Genomic DNA, 21044 nt, shown 5'->3' with positions numbered 1-21044 from the left:
AGCTCCTTTGTTTGCTTACTGCCACTAACTTGTCCCCCCCATTAAAAAAATCTTGCTTTACTTCCAAGTTCTCTAGTCCTACTATGTCTTTATCATGCTAGCTTGCATCAAGCAGTTTGTATAACATTTAGTAATCTGCTTACCTGTAAAGAATCAGGCTTCCAGATCCTGGTATCCAAAGGGGTGTCAACGGCAGACATGTTTCCTTAAAAGTCTGCTATGAAAACTCTCAGCTACAGATCTGACCAAATATAGTCTCCACTACCAACATTCAAACCACTTGATTCACCAAGATAAAATTATATAGTTAATGCATTAACAGCATTAGAAATAATCAAAATGAGAACACAACTAATTTTTATATGAAGATATTTATTTAAGGACAAAAAGGTCAAAGATATTGCATAAACATTTACATGTATAGAAAAAATACATTAAGGAATAACTCCACTCTCCTTTTCTTAACATGTATCCCATACAAATTCAACAAAGAAATTACCCACCAGCTTATGATTAAATACTTGCACCAGGAAACTTATTAAAAACAAATCTAGGAAACTAGATCCATTAACCTGGGAGAAACACTGACAATGAATATGATTTTTACTTACAAAATATTTGGGAAATGCAAACATCGCAATGCTTATCCGTAACCTGAAATTCTCCCAGTATCTTGAAAAACAGACTAGCAAGCTACAACCAAGTTACCTAAATTGCTGGTGAATAATCAGATTATCAAAGGCAAAGATAAAGAAAGTAAAAATGATCTCTGCATGATGTGACAATATGAAAGTAAAATAAGTTGCAAAGTAAACATATTATTCAATATCCAAAAAGGTAAAGAGAGGCTAGCATTTCATTTTCTGTTTTTTAAACTATCTGCCTCAGACTGCAATACTGAAAGAATATAGTATCAGAATTATTCAAGTACCCCCTCCCCGATTTTAATGAAATTACATTTCACAACCGAGGCACAAAGGGGACAGAGCCTTCATTCCACCACAGGAAAGATAAACTTTAGAAAAGGTGGTATTATTTATTCAAGTAGTACGCTTTTACAGTTTACAAGTACTTCAAAAGTTAAAAGGAAGATTGCATCCTGTAGTACCAAACTTTTTCTTTTGGATGCAGCAAGCCTAAAAAGTTACTGCTTTGTAACTATTTCCTCCCCTTCTAGCATCCCTTTCCTTTCCTAAATTCATTCTATTTTCTCTCAGATATTTATAGATCTACTCCACGTCTCTATAAATAATCAATATGCACTCACTGCTGCACATTTTTACTTATGAGGAGTCCTTCTGTAGTAGGCAGTTGTTGATTCTTTATATTACTAGCTTGGTAAATGTCTGATTTTCTCTTATTCTCACATTTGGGAGCATGCACGTTTGTACCACTTGCACATGCTATAATGTAATTTGTAAGGCGAGATGACCAGTCATCTTTGGCATCACTAAGGTCCACCTATCCGATGAATGAACAAAACCCACAAAACAAACAACATGAAATAATTTCTTGACTCACAAGGAGATCTATGCAAAGCTGTAGGATGGATAAACATCCAGACACAGAGAGTGCGTGAGCAACAAACATTCACTGCAAAATAACTCCTCACAAATCAAAAGCTGCATTAAGTACAGATCTGTCATATCTGACTTCAGATGACTCCTGTAGAGAGTAGCTACTGGTAAGAATGTCAAACAAAGAAAATGAAACCTCCTACAAGACAGAATAAGGGGCAAAATACAATAAGGATTAGTCTAGAAACACAGAGGTTGAAAAGAGAGCGTGATTCTTGGAATATCATTCTAAACAATAACACTGACAAAATCAAGAACTGATGACTAAGTTGTCATGGCATAATGGTCTGTAACTATGACATTTTTAAGCAAATACTGGTTGTAGTCACATCCTGAAGTGGCATTTGACAGCAGCATTTGTCAATGGTAGGTAGCAATTGTTTAGGAAAGCTTTGCCTTGTCACTTTAAGACCTTAACCCCTAGGGGTAAAGGAGGCAAAAGTACAGTTCTGTCTGAGAACTCACCAAACACATAGATGTTTAGATAGCATAATCATTGCTGTAGGATGCCCAAGAGGAAAGTGGTACAACCAGAGGAAGTCACTGACCTTTTGAGCCTGAACTACATGGTGAGGCCATCAGGTGGAAGCCTGGTCTTATAGAAGTGCAAATCTTGTGTTATCGGCCTGGTCTTAAAAAAGAGTGAATCCTCTGCTATCTTCTGTTCTTTCTTAGGGCTGGGACCTATGAAGAATGCTACCAACAAATATTCTTATTCCCAAGTCTAAAGTCTAATGCAGTAAATAAAACTCCCCAAGTTACCATACCCAACAGGAAGCAGGAAATGTATTCTAAAGATAATACACCACTATAATGTAACATCACAAAAGATTTTATATCTCATCACCACTGCAAATACGAACTAGTTCAGCAGCAACTATCTACAAGTACACAATAAGTAAAATAATATCTAGAGTTTTCAGACTACATGTTGAACATCTAGACATATGTGATGCATTATATCTTGTTCTTACTAATAATGTACTACTTTTTCAAACAAAATTGTATCAACGGAACAAAGGTGTAGCAATGAGTACCCCAGTCGCAAACACCTATGCGAACATTGTCATGTACATATGGGAGAAACAATCCGTTTTCTCAACTCAAAACCCTTACAGAGACAAACTTGTTTTTCATAAACATTTTGTTGATTATTTGTTTTTAGTTTGGCAGGGTAATGAAGAGGAATTTAATTAATTTTTTACCACATATCTAACACTGTTTATTTTTTAAAATTTAAGTGAGAATCGTCATCTCAAGAAATGAACTTCTTGGACATTAAATTAATAAAGGGGGAGCAAGGCTGCTTGGACACTTTGTTATACAAAAAATAATTGTTTAAGAAAAATTTGTATCTCCACAGAATGAGCATGCAGCCACCTTCTGTTTTTAAAAATGCAGTCAAGAATCAGATGCTTCATGCTGCTAGACTTAACACTTCAGATATTAACATGGACACACAATTAGATAAGACTGTTCAAGATTTTATCACCAGAGGTTATGACTCTGCAGAACTACACAATACATGAATTGCTATTAAAGAATCATGCAGTACACTACCTAGCCAAACCTATTTTTAAATCTAATGATGATGATGGGCGTTAGGAACAAGAATGCCAAATATGTAAACAGACATGTATGTTGTTAATATACAATAAAAATACTTCTGCAGTGAAGAATATCATAAGGAAATATTGGCCCATATTGAGAGATTCCTGAACTAGATGATACTATTACTGATCAACCTGTGTTTGGTTATAAGAAAGGTTTAAACTTAAAGCACAGATTGTGCTACAAAGAACAGCCAAAGAATAATTTGTATTTTCATAGTAACAATAAGGGGATTTTCAAGTGTAACAACTATGTACAAAGTGCTTATATATACACCGTACAATCCTCTGTCCCTTTTTCTCAGGTTTTGGGTAGAAAACTGGTACCCTGAAGTTCTGCTCGAAGGAAATTCAGAAACATCAGTGGGCATGAGAAGGGATTTGTCTTCAAGATGTACTGCCCTTGTGGAAAGCAAATACAAAGCTCCCTGCAAACATTAGAGGCTGCAGTTCAAGAATCATTATGGTTGAGGCAACTGCTAGAAGAAAAAAGCTTTCCAGGATAACATTTCAGATCTGCTAGGAGCCACAGTGGTGCAGAGGTCAGCACTGCTATTAAAGAGTGCTTGTTTTCTGGCACAGCTCCTGTCTGGGATGACTTCTATACAAAGTCTGCATATACTTTCTGTACCCACACTGATTTTTACTGGGCTGTCTAGAATCTTCCACATCTGAAAGGCATGCAGACAGGTGAATCAGTGATCTTCTAAAATGCTTACATCAAACTAGACTGATTCATTGCCTTGCAGCTGCTGCTGCTTGCTGGGATATGCTGGCTACCTTGGGGATTTGAATAGGATAAAGCAGGTACAGGAAAATTAATGAAGGAATGTGCAGGCATCTAGGCCTCCAAATATGAGGGCCTACCACCTCTGTATTAGCAGATAATGGGGGATCCAGTGAGATGCGGGCAATGATGGCTTATATAGGCACATTTACAGAATAGCAGACCAGCTTTAACAGGTCTGAGAGGTACAGTAGGAGTTGGGCTATAGGGTAGGGGTGAAATGGATTCCCACATCTTCATACTAATTTGACAGCATAGTCCATTTTGACAAAAATGATTTCACAGGTCTCATCTTATACTTTTTTGGAGAAAATTCAGGATATCTGGTGAAAATAAATGCATGGTATCAACCTGATTTATCCTCCAGGCAGTGAGCATTTTATTTTATTTTTTATTTACTTCGTTGACCAAATATGTGGACTGGATCAAAAATTCTTTTCAGCCATGACCTCTGTACAAATGCATAATTACAAAAGTACAGCAGAAATTAGTGTATCTGACTACTGAAGTCTGGTTGAAGGCTGCTATCATACCAGGTAAAAAGTTGGAAGCCTAGGGGAAAGACTTCTCTCTTCTATTGCCATCTAGCACATCTTGGTGAAACTAGCACATTTGTACTTCTTGCATGATGGAGCACTACTAGGATAAGAGGTGCTGCTGTTTGTACCCCATGTGAATGGATACCATGACTCAGTTTGGATTTGAAGAGGTCTATCTTTGGTTATCCCCATTTCCTTATGAAGTTCAAAATGTGCTCCCCATCCACAAATTTAATAATGAAATAATCAACTGCTTTACAGTCAACTAAAATGAATACATTACTTCAAAGGTGTGGGGCAATCCCCCTTTACACCCCCTCATATGGTGCATTACTTAAATGTTTTGAGGCTAGACCCCTCAGGAAAAGGGCAAGTGTCTTTCTCAAGGCCATGTGATTCTACCAGTGCAAAGCAATCCAGGCTCCCAAATTTATGACTTTTCTAAAATCAACTAGGTGATCGCTGCTCATTTTAATGGCGATTTTGGGAAGGTTAACCCCCCTCCAAAAAAAAAAAGGATGCACTAAAACCCATTACTGCAGTGCTAACGTCTTCCCTGCTAATTGTGCCTTCTACAGATTTTTTTTTGGTGTGGATGCAAACTGCTTGTTGCTTTAAATTCAAGATTCATTGCCAGAACCCAGATGAAATTGGTTGGTCTACACAGGGAACTTTTATTGTGAGAAGCTGTCTGTCACACTATTCAGAGTTCCTGGTTTCAGTATCAACTTGAAAGCTAGCATGGTGTATTGGAATGACAATTTCCTTCAGATTAATATGCTTCTTTCTTTTGTTCCCTGAAATAAGGGGTACAAAATTTAAAACTGCTAAAATTGCGCTCTTCATGTATACCCCAATCTTACATTGTTAGCATCTGGCCTGGTTCTAGTGGGACAAATGGGATCTTGAAGATCAGGAGATGCTACCAATGAACTCCATGGTCACTGCAGAGATAGGTAATTGAACATGCTCCTAATGGACCAGTTTTACATGTAATCAGTCATGTGGATGCAAGAAAGAAGGCATGCACTCCACACTGTGGTGGCTTTCATTTAAAATAAACAGAAGTTTTTCATGGCTCTTAAGAAATTCTTTGGTACTGCAGGACTTTGGTCAGACTTCCATGCATTTACTGACATTCCTACACTCTGAAGACATCATTTAATCATGTTCTGAGCCTTTCCGGAATTCCCCAAATGAAGGGGCCTTTATTAAGCAGTGACCAAGTCATGGGTAAACTTCAGACACAAGTGGACAAACACTGGGGTCATGTATTTGGTGAAAATGTTGCATGTAATACAAAAGCAGAATGGCAAAGTATAAGATGGTAGCGTGACTTTTTCCACTATGAATCTGAGGAACTGTCTATAAATCCAGTAGGCAGGGATGTGGAAGCACGCTTTCTTCATTCATAAGGTGACAAAACTCCACTGGTTCTACTTTCATAGTACTAAAAATAATCTTGAGTATTAGCCCCTTGACCCTCTTCAGTCATGAAAATATTTGGTTAACTCTGATGCTCAGAAATGGTTTTGTAATGGCTAGTGCATATTGTATCTGAGCCACTGATGTACATGGAAAGCCTTCAAATGCATGAACATGAGCAAACTTTATGATGTAATCAACATTTTCTCTCTAACCAAAACATTTTTGCTAAACAGACCATGTCTCAAGAGCAGAATGCCTCCTGACTGCTTCAGCTATCTCTCAGGACACCTAATGGAAAATCTGCAGCTAGGTACATCTCTCAGGACACCTAGTGGAAAATCTGCATCTAGGTATCTAGTGAAACAGTCAGCATGTAATGTGCAACTGATTACTTCCACAATTTGTGCAGGTGACTTTCTTGGCTTGTACTAGACAGTCTTCTGTACAACCAAGGACCTGAAACCACACCCTTCTCAACCACAACAGAACAGTGAGAAAGATTTAATTTCTGCTTCAAGAGAGACAGTGCATCAATCATCAACTCCATTACCCTGTTGAAATGAGCAGAACTGTGGTGAACTGTGGAATGACCTTGACCAGACAAGAATTCTAAATTACTCCAGGAGAGACATGGAGATGTAGCTCAAAGAATTTGGACAAGGATGTGAAGAAATGTTAATGCGATGCTCAAGTCTACGGCCCAGTGTTAGACCCACATCACCTCTTTCAATAGGAAGTACAGGCACATGCCATTCCTGCTTGTTGACATACCATACTATCGCCTGTTTGTCTGACAGAAGTAGAGGAAGCTCTAGTCTCAACTTTCCAGCCAGTGTTTTGAGGATGAGAGGCACTGATGTTAGCTCTGTTTTTTGTGGATCTCCTTTTTCTGGGCAATTCACTTTCCCCCAGTCATACAAGAGCTGCGATAGTCTCCCAATCCAGACAGTGAAACATTCACTATCAAGAAATGCAACACATTCTGCTGTAGCAGTGAAGGGTTGTACTGAAAGTATGATACTTGGCTATCACAAAGTCAATGAAAATGGTCTAGCAATAAACAAGGTCCATTAGCACATGATGGCTTTACATCTACAGACATCTGAGTGCCCACTGCACTACCTCTCACAGCCGCAGGTGTTCAAATGGAATGCAGAGGACTGGGACTATCATAAGATTCAAGAGAAACTGAAGAGATAAAAATGGCCCATATACTAGGTCCTTGCTCAGGCTGCCAAAGCTACAAGTTCCTGCATCTTCCCTAGAGGAAAAAAGACCAGCATTAAAAGGCAAGAAACTCTAATCCTGATGAAGGCTATATTCTGACTCAGTATCAGAGTGTACCTCTCCCAGTAAATGAAAAGTTCCAGGATCTGCAAATACAGAAGTGCCCAAGCCGCAAATACTACAAGGGAGTCCTCTAATATGGGGCCCACCAAGAAGCCAGTCATCTAAGTAACAGAAAAAAAGATCTCTCTCCTCCAAGGCTTTCACCATCCTGCCTACCACTGTAGTAAACATTCTTGTTTCAGAGGCAAGGTAGAATAATTGAACTGTTACCAAAAGTGATGCCCACCCACATCAGACAAGCAACTCTCCTGTGTGGACCTCAGACAATAATATATCTAGAAATACAATCCAGGTGCCATGTGGTATCCCTGTGGCAGCAGAAACAACGTCACCTGGAGACTTATAATTTGAAATCTGATATACCAGACATGCTAAATTCAGTTGCTGAGGAACAAGTTGACGCAGAAATATCCTGTTTTCTTCAAAACAAGAAACTATAGGAGCAAACCTTTGCCTTTCTCTGGAGAAATAATAGGCTCTACAGCCTGGCTCTTGATTAGCCCCTGAGCCTATTAAAAAAGCTCTGCAAAGACAGCTTACTTTCCAGAGAAACTGTTTTTTGGGGGGGTGGTCCTAAAACTTTAAGACATGGCCCCACCAAGGATCCTGTCAAAAATCACTGGTGTTTACTGACAAATGTGTCCACCATGGTCAGTCTTACAGTGCAGTCACAGCTGCAACTACTGGGCTAGAAAAGTTGCCTTCCTTAGGAACTTCAATGACAGACCCAGGGAAGGCAGCACAGCTTGAAGCTTAAGGGCTCTCCTCATTCTTGCGCTAGACAGCAAGTCCTTGCATGAGGCATAGGAAGAAGACTCCTTGGTTCAGAGTGTGTCAATATCCCAACAGCTAGTGACTCCACAGACTGCTCCATTTATGCAACTCAGGTGTTGGTATGTTCCAGCTGCTCATATGTAGGTGCAGTGGTGCAGGCATCACAGGAAGCACCATAAGGTGGTTGCTGAGATGCACCTCATTCTCTTTTTACTTTGGGCTAACATGAGATAGAAGACCGACACCTCTCTAAAGCTGCAACTCACAAGGAATGAGAGATCATATTTAGTAATAGAAAGATGAGACTATCCCTGGTTTCCAAACAGATGCCTCTGATGCATTTTGGGCACTGACCTGCAGCATTATTGGTCCTTCAATGAAGCACAATTCCAGAATCACTATTTTGAAAGAGGTGAGGCATACATCAAGCATTTTCCTTCATCTGTTATGGGTAGCCCACCTAAAGCACTAGCACTTATGGCTAGGCTTCAGACTGCACTGTACTTGTGGATAGAGTGTGTGATGCCTGCCTTGTGATCTGCACAATACAGGAAGATATGGAAGGTCTTGGGGACGGAACACACAAACTTTTCCATGAAGAACTTTAGGATCAAGACCTGAAATGTGTAAGCAGCAGAAAAGGAAAGGGGAGCAGATGGGCTAAATTCACTCTCCTTACCCAGCTTTTGAACATATACAGTGTCTTGGAAGGAAGTGTGCATGCTCCCCAAGCATGGCAATCTCAGAATATTCAAAAATGTGCCAAGCTGTAGTTATTAGACAATGAAATCCCAAGAGTTAGCCACTACAGAAGGACTTCAAAGTCAGAGTTTGAGCTCTGATTAATTCTGACTGGGTTCACCACTAGTCCTTATTTTAAACTGTGGTAACTGAAGGCCCTTTTCTGAGTAAAAAGATTACGCAGACACTATAGTGAAAAAATATATACATTAAAAGGTTGCATCCTGCATATCTGGCTTTGATTCTTACAAACTTCAATGCTTACATAAAGTGCAACTCTTAACAGGAAAGCTCAGGATATAGCCAAAAAAAAAAAAAACCCAAGCCGAGCACAGTAAGAAATTCTGCTACCAATTATATAAACATTTGGTGAGGCAGAAAAAGAGGACTGACTGATTTCTAATGGCTTCTTTGCATTGCATTGTATAATGTAAAAACTCCAGCCTTTGGGTCTATAAAAAGAAATGAATTATTATACAACAGTGACGGAGAGATTCAGATGGAAGAGTTTTTACTGTGCGACTATTACTTTCCAACTTGGACTGCCAAAGAATAGTTATGTAACAAAAGTGGCCACTTGAACTTCCTGCACAACTTTTGCATACAAGCAGTTAGTGAACAGTTTAATTTACCAGAGATTACAAATCTTCACTAAAACAGGAAAACAGCATCTGCATCTAGTGAAATGTATTTTGCTACAGTTCTGAAAAAATACAGCATAACAGCAATAAATGTAAAAGATGAAATCTCAACTTCTAGGATAAAAATATTCGTCTTGGATTCATATACTCAGCTTCATATATTCACTCAATGCATACACAAAACACCTACCAGGAAGAATCAACTTCCTATGCACCATCACAAAGCTTATAAAGTGGAACTTTCCATTCAGTTTAAAGGCCACCCAACCAAAAACCTAAAAGTGATTTTATCAACTTTGCCTGCTACAGCTGGGGCTAGCCTAGGATAAAAGAACTAGAAAACTTCAGACAAGAGTACTGCCTCATTACTCATCCTGATTTATCTTTCTATAAATTGCTTCGGGGGGGAGGTATCTCGAAAACAGGAATGTATACATCTATGTTCACAAAGGAAATAGAAGTAGAGTCTCTAACTGGTTGGCTGGTATTGCTCATGCAGTATATACATTTTTTTGATCCAAGGCTGAATTACCATTTAACTCATACGTTGCCTTCAATGCAACAGAATAATGAATAAACATGGTAACTTCCAGCACAGACAAAACAAATCTAAAAGTAAAATGGACAGTAAATAATACCAAAAACAGAACTAATTAAAACTTGGTTAGCACAATTCCCTTCAAGAAAGCAAAAAAATGGACAGTACAGAAATGAATACAATAATATCTTAGTACTGCCAGCACTGCCATCACCAAAACAGTGCATATTGTGCTGAGAATTTCAAATGCAAGGAGCGAACAAATTTTCTTCTTATTGCAACTATGCTGTTCCCACTATAAAGAGCATCTCCAACAATACCGTTTTCTTTAACAAAGCATTCTCTGTAAATTGGGCTCATAAATACTCTAAGTATTTTGCCTAAAATACTTAAAATGTAGGTAGTCCAATCAGTAAACAAGACAATCATTTCAGATATAGGAAACCTTAAAATAGTTTTGGTGGCTTTCTATAAGAAGGCCTTTATATCTCAGTCTGTCTAGGGGGGGGGGGGGTAAAGAGGTTAGAAACAAAAACTAGTGTTCTGTTATTGGCACAAGTATGGGCCATTTATTTTTAAACCTTTTTTTGTTTCTAGCGTATACCAGATGCTGCACTGAAGACAAAATTCCAACAATAAAAACAACCACTGTGATAATATACCAGAGTTAAATATTAAGCAAACAAATATGGAAATAACCCTATTTTACATAAAAATACTTTCCCCAATCACAGCATCAAGGTTAACAATCAAAATGATACAATATGTAGTGAAAACTTGCCTTGAATATAGTTTGCTAAATATTTTGATGTACACCACATACTTAGGCGTTGCTCCAGTAGTTTTCCTATCTATTACACAAAAGTGAAACACTAAATCATCTGTTCAAGATGTGGACTAGTATCATGGATATTTGCTACATCTTTTCTAAGTGAAAACAAATCCTCTGTAACAATATAACATACTTTAAGGAGAAACTGACTCATTTTTTTCCAAACTACAATATATTCCTTATTTTGAAAAACTGTAATCTCGTCAAAATATAGCCATTTTTTTTTTTATTAGTAAGAATCAAAACTAGTTCCTTCATGGCAAAGCTTCAAAACAATGGGAATAAAAAAGAAAGAAAGCAAAACTGAACTGTAAGAGTGCTTCCATAATGAGCTATGATAACAAATACTTTAGTTTTTTAACTTTTAGTTTAAAATGAAAGAAACCATTTGCAATATCATTGTACAGACACACTATACAACTTAACAATAGAAAGTGCATCTTTTATAAAGGGAAACTGAATTAAACAGAAAACTTTTGATGTGCTTAGTTTGACTGGAAGGCACTATGTGCAGCTGTGGAAGCAGCATTTCGGACAGACTGGTTCGTGAAAACACCTTGTGAAAACTCCGCTTGTGCTTTCTGGAAACTGGCACCAGTCCTGCGGTACAAAGAGTGAACCTGAAACCAAACGATTTAAAAAAGGTGGTTATAGTTTGTTAAGGAAGATCTTAAACATCAGTAGTACAGCGCAAGGTTTTGCTAAAGAATAGTCAACACTCATTTTTGCAATTAGGTAAGATCCAATTGGCTGTCCAGAGCCTACCTACAAAGAATGGCACAACCACCACCAAAAGCAAAATGCATTTAGAAAGCACAGATGCAGCCTTGTATGACAAATATTTCAATTTCAGATATGTACATTAACAATGCTATATAACAGTTGTGAGACTTCTAAACACTGTCAACTGTGCATAAGAAACCCACTACAGATAGTAGACTAAGACTGAGTTGTTGAACTCCAAAGTGCATAGTTCACAGAAGAAATCACTACATCATTCCACATATTCTACATCAAATACACAGAGTACTGTGGTATACCAAACATAATGTCACCCACAGCAATGCACCGAGCTCTCTACTCACTGTTAGAGAGCTTCAGAGTCATGCTATTGGTCTGTTGTACTCATTTTATTCAGTAACATTTAAGCAGCTATACGAATTAAACACACCCCACCATCTCTGACCACTACAATTAAGAAGTTATGTACTCACCATAACATTCCATGTGAGTTGTACCATCTCACCTTCATTCTTTACTGATGGGTTCGGAGCTGATCCATCGACTCAGATATGGCTGTTTGCAAAGCTCAAGGTTTACCAGTAGCTCGATACCAAGCCCCTTATCCCATGATGCACTGCTGGAATTACCGCAGATCTTGTTTGCTGCATGTACTATATCCATGTAAGAGAACTATCCTTCCATAGAGAGGAAGAAGAATTGAGTAACCAGGATGAGACCAGCCTCTAGGTCAACTATCAGCCAGGTGGGGGATGGAGGGAGGGACGTAAGAATGAAGGCAAGATGGAGCAACTCACATGGAACGTTATGGTGAGTACATAACAATGTGCAGTTGTTCAATCTTGTCGTTCATTCTTTACTGATGGGTAGTGTCCCTAGCACCCTCAATCTCAGGTGGCTCACGGGAGTACATTCTTCAGGACCGTAGACCCAAAGGAAGCCCTGTCCCTAGAGGCCTTATCAACTTTGTAATGAGTGATAAAAGTATGAGGTTTAGACCAAGTGGCTACAGCACAAATGTTATCAAGGCGCAATTTGGCTTGGAATACAGAAGATGTAGAAACTGCTCTGGCAGAATGAGCTCTAACCTTGTGTAGTAAGGGCATATTAGCAGCTGAATAAACAAAGGTAATACAATCAGACAGCCATTTAGAAAGCGTTGTTTTAGTCACTAGTCTACCTTTTCTGGCTTCAGAGAAAGACACAAAGAGCTGGTCTGATTTTCTAACCTCTTTTGTTCTGTCCAAGTAATATTTATGTGAACGTCAGGTTTGTGCAGCATATACTCAAGTTGATTGGAATGGTTAGGGAAAAAGACTGGCAACTCAATGACTTGGTTGATATTAGATTCTGAACAAACATTGAACAAAAAGGAGGGGTTTGTCCTAAAAGGTACTCTATCAGCATGAAAAATCAAATAAGGAGAGCTGATCGATAAGGCTTGAAGTTCTGACACTCTGCAGGCAGAAGTAATAGCCACCAGAAATATGGTTTTCCATGATAACAATTTGAGATCACAAGATGATGCTGGTTTAAATTGGGGCAGAATCATGCAAGACAGCATAAAGTTTAGATTCCAAGGAGAATAAGGAGTTTTCACTGAAGGCCTCATGTGAAAGGTTCCTTTGAGAAAGGCCATGGAAAACTTGTGGGACATTATGTTTAGCCCGTCAACTCTGAGATGAAAGTTAGATATAACAGTCAACTGGACCCAAACTGTAGTGGCTACAGCTCCTTTATTAAAGATCATAGTCAAGAATTCTAATATAGACATCAAGGGGGCTTGATAAGGATCAATGTTCTGCTTAGAAGCCCATATGGAAAATCTCTTCCACTTTCTAAGCTATAATCTTCTGGTGGACAGCTTATGGGAAGACAAGAGGATCTGCCTTGTCTCATTAGAAAGGTTATGAAGCCTGGTTATGAGGGGAACTGGAGCAGCCAAGCTGTTAGCTTCAGTGACTGCAAGGAAGGATGGAGGTCACCAATGGATGTGTCAGAAGGTCCGGCACTGGGTCCAGAATTCATGGATCCTCCAAGAGATGATGATGAAGAAATGGGAACCAAATCTGCCGAGGCCAATGAGGGGCTATAAGAATGATAGTCCTTCTCAGCGACTTTGCTTTCTGTAGAAGTCTGGGTATTAGTGAGATTGGACGAAATGCATGGAGGAGACCCGGGGTCCAATCATGTACAAGTGCGTCTCTCGGGGGTTCTCCCAGAGGGGGAATCAGGGCAAAGTAACTTCTGCATTTCAAGTTGATGTGACTGGCAAAAAGATTGCAGCAAGTCTGGCCCCATTTGTGGAAAATCCTGTCTGCAATCTCTTGTTTGAGGGACCACTCGTGCGGCAATAAGATTGCCCTGCTCAGTTTGTCTACTATCTCGTTGGATCTCCCCAGGATGTGCATTGTGAACAGAAAGCACTGGAAGGAGACAGTCCACTGCCAAACTCTGAGGGCTTCTCAGCAAAGAGGGTAAGACTTGGTCCTGCCTTGCTTGTTCAAGTACCAGACCACTGACATATTGTCTGTCTGAATTGCAATTGTCCCTATAGGAAGAGAGTCCTGGAAGTACTGCTCTCATCACCAGAACATTGATATGCAGATGTGACTCTTGATCTAGCCGTGTGCCTTGGGCAGTCTTTCCCTCAAAATGCCCCCCCCCACCCCCACCCTATCAGGGAAGCGTCCCTGGTCAAAGTGGCTACTGGAGGGGGTAGTACAAAGGGGTGTCCTATGGTCACATGAAGAGACATCAACCACCACTGGAGATCTCTCTTGCAAGAGTTCATAATTAAAATAATGTGATTCATTGGAAGTTCCTGACAAGACCACTGAGTGAACAGCAGCCATTTAAGAATCCACATATGCATCCTTGCTAATGGTATGGCCAAGATCGCTGCAGCCATCAAACCCAATACTTTTAGAACTTCTGTGGCTGGTGCTCTGTCCTTCGACACCAATGAGCTGACATGCTGGCGAATAAGAAAGACCCACTCGATTGGTAGTCGCAGAGTGGTGGTTGAAGTGTCTAACTCTGCCCCTATAAAGACGATATGCTGCGATGGCGACAAGGCAGACTTTTCTGAATTGACTGTAATGCCTACGTGATTGCAGAGTGTCAGAGTGTATTCCCTTGCCTGAATCAGTTGATGCCTGGTGGTGCAGGTAAGGAGATAATCGTCTAGGTATGGAAACATCTGGTATCCTAGACGCCTCAGGTGAGCCGTGACCACTGCCATGCATTTGGTGAACACTCTGGGGGCTGTAGTGAGACCAAAGGGCAGGGCTTGAAATTGATAATGATTGGTTTCCAGCCAGAAATGCAAATGATCTCTGGATGGCCTGGCCATTTTTATGTGGTAGTACACATCCTTGAGATCTATCAAGCACATCCAATTGTCTCTCCCTAAAAAGGGAAGTATAAACTATAGCGTGACCATCCGGAACTTCTCTTTCTTCACAAATTGGTTGAGTCTGCTAAGGTCCAAAATAGGTCTCCATTCCCTTGTTTTCTTTGGAACCAAAAAGAATCTTGAATAAGTTCTGGATCCTGTTTGGTCTGCTGGAACTGGCTGGATGACTTTTTTCCAGCAACTTCTAGAACCTCTATAGTTGCTTGTTCCCTGTAACTGGGTGGAACGTCTGGGATTCTCCTTGCAGGTGTGGGTAGAGTGGAAAAAGGCATGAAATACTCTCTGGAAATAATACTTTGTAACCAGCTGTCATTTGTTGTATCTTGCCAGGCATCTGGGTACAAAGATAAGTGACCCCCCCGACTGCCGCCACAGCAGGACAGTCGGGCCTTCTCTTAGGAGCACTGATAGGGTTGACCTGAGAAGTGATCTCTGTCACCCTGGTGTTGCGGACCCCTCTGCCACGAGGGCGGTGTCTTCCATTATTACCCCCCCTCCTCTGCCTCGACGGGGGGTTTCACCATGTGTGTCCTGAAAGGCTTCTTGGGCTTTTCGGAACCACATTTTTCCTCCCCTTTGGCCTTTGGGGTAAGGCGGAGTAGGGGTGGAAAAACGGACTCTGACGGCAGACAGAGTCTTTCCCTCCTGTTCACACCTGGTCAGAGTTTCCTTCATTTTAGGCCCAAAGAGATGAGCCATTAAAAGGAGTGTTGGCAAATGAAGACTTAAAGGGCTGCGCAAAGGAACAAAAGCACATCCAAGAATGTCTTCTTAGAGCAATTCCTGTACCCGCTGCCCTACTCGACCCATCGGCTGCGTATGATATGAAATGCATGGACAAGTTCACAATGGAATTTAGGGTTGCAAGCTGGGCAGCAACTTTGTCGGAAGTCCGTGCAATGACAGTATCCTGAAGAGTATCTGCCAACTCCTTAAGAAGATCTGTTTACAGTCTGGTGAAATGGATCAAATAGTTCAGGTATCGGAGTGTAAAAGTCACTGAACTAAACATGCATTTCCCATATTGATCCATGATCCTGGACTCTCTGTTAGGAGGATGGACAGATGAGGAGATCTCAGACATTTCCTTTTTGGTGGCCACCGCCACCACCATGGCATCAATAGGGACTCCTTTGGACAAAAAGGATTTATCTACAGGGGCAGAAATAAACTTATTAGGCCTCCTAGGGACAGGTTCCAAAGACTCCGGTGACTACCACGCTCTCCGAGAGACCAGCTGCATGAGCTCGTCGAAGAGCGGACACCCAACAGGTGGAAGGTTGAGACCCGAAAGCCTTCAGGAGAAATGACTTGTCCTCAGTAGGGTTTTTGGACTGCCAATCACCCCTCTGCTTAAGGATCTCGAGTATCTCCGCAAAGGAGATATCCTCAGAGGGGGATCGTGGGGACCCTTCTGAGTCATCCAAGTCAGTGTCAGATGTCAAAGACTCCTGTGGGGAGTCCAAGTGTCTCCTCTTGCACAATCTCTTCCTGGGGACCTCCTTAGTGGGAGCCTTTGGGGAGGTCTCGGAAGAGCAAGGGGCGCCCTGTGGGGCTACCTGAGGCTCAGGGTCTCTATGCTTAGCCTGGACGATGGAGGCAGAAGCGGACACAGGCGCTTTGGGGCAAGAAGAAGCCAGACCTGGTGTTGAGGATGTCTTTGGGGACAAAGCTCTCCTTATGGCTTCGAAGGCATCACGGCTCTGATGAGAAGGAGTCGACGGACCTGAAGGAACCGCCAGCCCCTCCCGCACCTCGGCCGTGGGCTCCGAGCTGGAGGTAGGAGCCGGCTCATCCAAGCTGAGGCCCCGAGGGGAAGAGTCAGCACTAAGTCGGTGCGACTATCCTCTCCGATCCCGATAGGAGAGTGCCTGCTCCTAGAGTCCCCTGTCGGCACCAAGTACGTCAGAGTAGATGGAACCGATGACACCGCAGCAGGTCTCAGCTCTAAAGGCTCCACGATCAGCAGGTCGCCCCCTCCAGCTCCGAAGGTCCAGTACGTCTCGGAGGAGGAGGAGCAGTCAAATTTGGGGTGGTGGTCTTCAGTTCCGACGCTAGGGTCGGAGCTGACAACAATTTAGCAAGGCTTGGTGCCCATAAGAGCTTCTGCACCAATCGGTCCATACCCAAATCCGAGAGGCTGACAAAAGACCTAGAGAAGTGCACCAACTGTGCCGATTGACGGAGTGGAGATGCAGTTCTCTAAGATACTGGCTCCAGAACTGTGGGCCGGCTCCAAAACGAAAAGACACTCGGTTCCGAGAGCTGTGGAGCCGAAGTCCCAGAGTCTTCCACTTTTTTAGACTTTTTTGACTCTTTAGACATCTTGGAGTCTCTTGAAGATTTGGAAGACTTGCTGGCCCCATCCTGGTCACTCAAAGCTTCAGAACAAGGATGCTTCAGCAAGCCTTGATCAACAAGCTTCCTTTTCCTCTCCAATAATACCCTCAAGGAAAACGAGTGGCAAATACTGCAGGACTCCTGCAAATGTACAGCACCTAAGTAATATATGCATTGAACGTGCCCATCAGTCACAGACATCTTTTACTCGCAGTCTGGACATTACTTGAATCCAGACTTTGGGCGTTTGTCCTTATCCTCAGACATATCCAAGAAAAAATCCCTTTAGGCTTAACACCAAAAACAAAGCCACACAAGCCTAAATAAGGCCTAAACAAGTCAAAGTCAATTATTATCACAAAGAACCACGCCTAGGCTCATATTAACAAGCCTAGAAAACAGGTAATAAACCAGAATAACAATAGAAAACACACACACACACACACACACACACACACACACACACACACACACACACACACACACACACACACAAACACACAAACACACACTCTCTAAACAATGGCCCCAGAAAAAGAAGGGCCAGCACTGGCTAAATATGTATGTGTGTGTGTGTGTGTGTGTATATATATATATATATATATATATATATATATATATAAGGATATAATTAAGGAAAACAACCAGGCCAAACACAAGGCCACTACAACTAAGCTAGCTATTCAAAAGGCACACAAAGGGAAAGGGATCTTATAGAGAACTACAGAAACTACTCTAAGACTAATCTATTGAATAATATGAAAAATTTAGAGAATAAGTTGCAAAAGAAAGCGTTTTTTTGTTGAATATTAGCTTGAGCGAACTGGAACCACTGAGATCCATGCCGCGGCAAACTAGATCTGAGGTAATTCCAGCAGTGCATCATAGGATAAGGGGCTCGATCTCGAGCTACAGGTAAACCTTGAGCTTTGCAAATGGCCATATCGGCTCCAAATCCATCAGTAAAGAATGAATGATGAGACTTGAACAACTTCACATCTAAAATTTGCAGCGATATCTTATCAGAACTTTGTCCTACCTCTGTAGTGCTTTCACTCTTTGGAGAAAGCATGTAATAATTATGCAAATTATAGATTGTTGTTTGCCATATCAACATGGCTACATTCGTCCTTCTCTATATTTACCTCATTGCTGTGGTACTGTAGTGCTTTTTTTTCTGTGTGAATACGTAGCACCACAGGACATTTCTACTGCAAGCATAGGTCTGTTGGTATGCACGCAATTATGCCAATATACATAAGGCTACACCGCTCATGTAACATGAATGCATCATCTTCATCAACAACCCCCTTTTTCCCATTTTCTACATGGGGTGTTGTGTTAACTGTTGCCATCTATCTCAATTCAATGCTACACTCTCACCTTCTTCAACACTCATGCCGGACTGTTGCAGATCTTCTCTCATGCAATCCATCCACTTCTTTGCTGGATGCCTACATTTCCCCTTACCTTCCTCCAGTCTGTCCAAAATCTTCTTCACTAGATTGTCTTCAACATTTCAGCACATGTGCACGGACCACCGTAATCTGTTCTTTCTGATCTTTTCTGCAATTGAAGCTACTTTGGCTCCTGCTCTTATGTCTTCAGCTCGTCTGTCTTATAGTGTGTATCCTACCACCCTTCTCAGGTACTTCATTTCTATTACTTCTATCTTTCGCATATGCTTTGCCTTTACTGCCCAGGTTTCTGTACCATACAGTAGTACTTGGTCATACCACTGTTTTGTACACCTTACTTTTCAGCTTCTTTGGCATTCTTCTGTCATGTACTACACCTGATACTCTATGCCAATTGGCTGCAGCCCCTCTGATTCTAGCTTTGACCTACATATTCAGACTGCCCTACTCCTCAACCACCCTCCCCAGATACTTGAAGCTATTAACATGTTCTACTATTTTTCCTTCTATTTCAATTCTCAGCTTCTCCTAATTTCCCCAATTAGCTGCCATCTTATCTGTACTTAGTATCATCCCATGTGCCTTCAGTCTTGCATTCCATTCCCCTATACATTGCTGACATTCTTGCTCAGTCTGCCTGTAATGCCACGTCTGCTTACAGCACCTTTGTTGATCTGTCCCCTCTGATCTGTTTGCTAATTTAGTCCATCACCAGTATGAAAAGCAGTGGGCTCAGAGCTGAACCCTGGTGCATGCACACTCCCACTGGGAACCCCTCTGTGAGACCAAGCACTGTTCTTACTTGAGTCATTGGGTCCTTGTACATAGCCTGCACTAATTCTACCAATGTTCCTGGGACTTCAAACCACCACAGTACTGGCCAAAATCAGCTTTCTTGAGACCCTGTCATATGCTTTCTCCAAGTCTAGGAATGCCAAGCTGGAATTTTTCCTCATTTCTTATCACTATTTGTCTCACTCCAAAGACTGGGTCAGTTGTGCTGGATCCTGATCTGTACCCAAACTGCTCATCTCCCATCTTATTTTCTACTACTCTGTGTATCCATTTATGAACCACTCTCTCCAGAACTTTCATGCAGTGTGACAGGAGTTAGATATCGCTGCACTGGCCACAATTGTAAATGTCCCCTTTGTTCTTGTACACAGGCACAAGTATGTTTACTCTCCAGTCATCTAGGATATACCTTGATCACCACACTGCTATGAGTACCCATAGAAGCCATTTCTCCCCTATCTCACATAGTATCTTTATCATATCTGCTGTAACCCCATCTAATCCTGCTGCTTTCCTTGACTTCATTTTCCTTAGTGCTATTCTTACTTCATCTAGGGTGGGCTACTCCTCTTTTCTCATTGTAGACTGTGTCTGGGGCAGTTTTTCTTCATTCATAAGTTGCAAGCACTCTTTCCATCTGCCTTTGATGTCCTGTGGACTAGTGAACAGACTGTTGCTGGCATCCTTTATGAAGGGTCTGACTATCTTCTTTATCTTTCTGTCTTTGCCTTGCCACCTTACATAGTTTCGGTGCCACCTACTGAGTCACTTTCCAGAAGCTGGTAGAGTGCCTCTGATGCCCTATTCTTTGCTACTGCAACCCCTTTAACTTCTTTGTTAGTCAACCAGTACTCCTTCCTAGCCTTGTCCGTCTTTTCTATCTCCCACTTTTTCCTGCACTCCTTTCTTTTGATAACTTCCTGGACTTCTGCATTCCAACACCATCTTTCTTTATGTACATTATTTTCATACCAGGCTCAGCCACATACCTGTTCTGCAGTCCTCACATATGTTGTTTTGAGGTGCTGCCAGTCTTTTACTTCAACTCCACCTATTTCCTCTTCTTCTTGGGGTACTAATTCCTTCTCCAGTCAATTTCAAGCTCTTTAGCCTGGTCTCTGTTGACCTCAGAGGCTTCTTTGAGCACCGCTTGCAGCTGATTGTGGCAACCAGTTGTTTATGCTGTGGACCGACTGTTTCACTGGGAATGACTTTGCAATCACTGATTTTACGCCACTGTCCTTTCCTTTCCGGGAGAGAGTCTACCTGAGTTGCACATTGGTCACTCTTGTATGTGATATTATAACAGTCACTCTTTCTGAACCATGTGTCAGCTACTATCAAGCCATTTGCCAAACAGAAGTCCTAAATGGCTTCTCCTTCTTCACTCCTGTTGCCCGACCCATGCAAAGCCAGACAGTTGTCATATCCTGTTCTGTGTGGCCAGATATGTGCACTGAAGTCACCAATTATCAACAACAATTAATACAGTCCAGCTTTATCACAAATGACTAT

At 41.4% G+C, this 21044-nt stretch overlaps 1 protein-coding gene across 1 annotated transcript in view; it reads right to left on the bottom strand.

The window, feature by feature from the left end:
• Window positions 1-352: 352 nt before the first annotated feature.
• SCAMP2 (secretory carrier membrane protein 2) overlaps window positions 353-21044 on the bottom strand; it is a 1193990-nt gene continuing 1173298 nt past the window's right edge. Inside the window, exon 9 of the mRNA XM_044077186.1 lies at window positions 353-11437. Coding sequence (XP_043933121.1) covers window positions 11303-11437 — 135 coding nt within the window. The 3' untranslated portion in view covers window positions 353-11302. The remainder of the gene's footprint in view (window positions 11438-21044) is intronic.

The sequence above is a fragment of the Protopterus annectens genome, chromosome 7.part0, assembly GCF_019279795.1.
Source record: "Protopterus annectens isolate FY-2018-M chromosome 7.part0, PAN1.0, whole genome shotgun sequence".
Classification (NCBI taxonomy): domain Eukaryota; kingdom Metazoa; phylum Chordata; order Ceratodontiformes; family Protopteridae; genus Protopterus; species Protopterus annectens.
The sequence above is the reverse complement of the archived record's forward strand: the minus strand, read 5'-3'. Positions and strand labels throughout refer to the sequence as shown.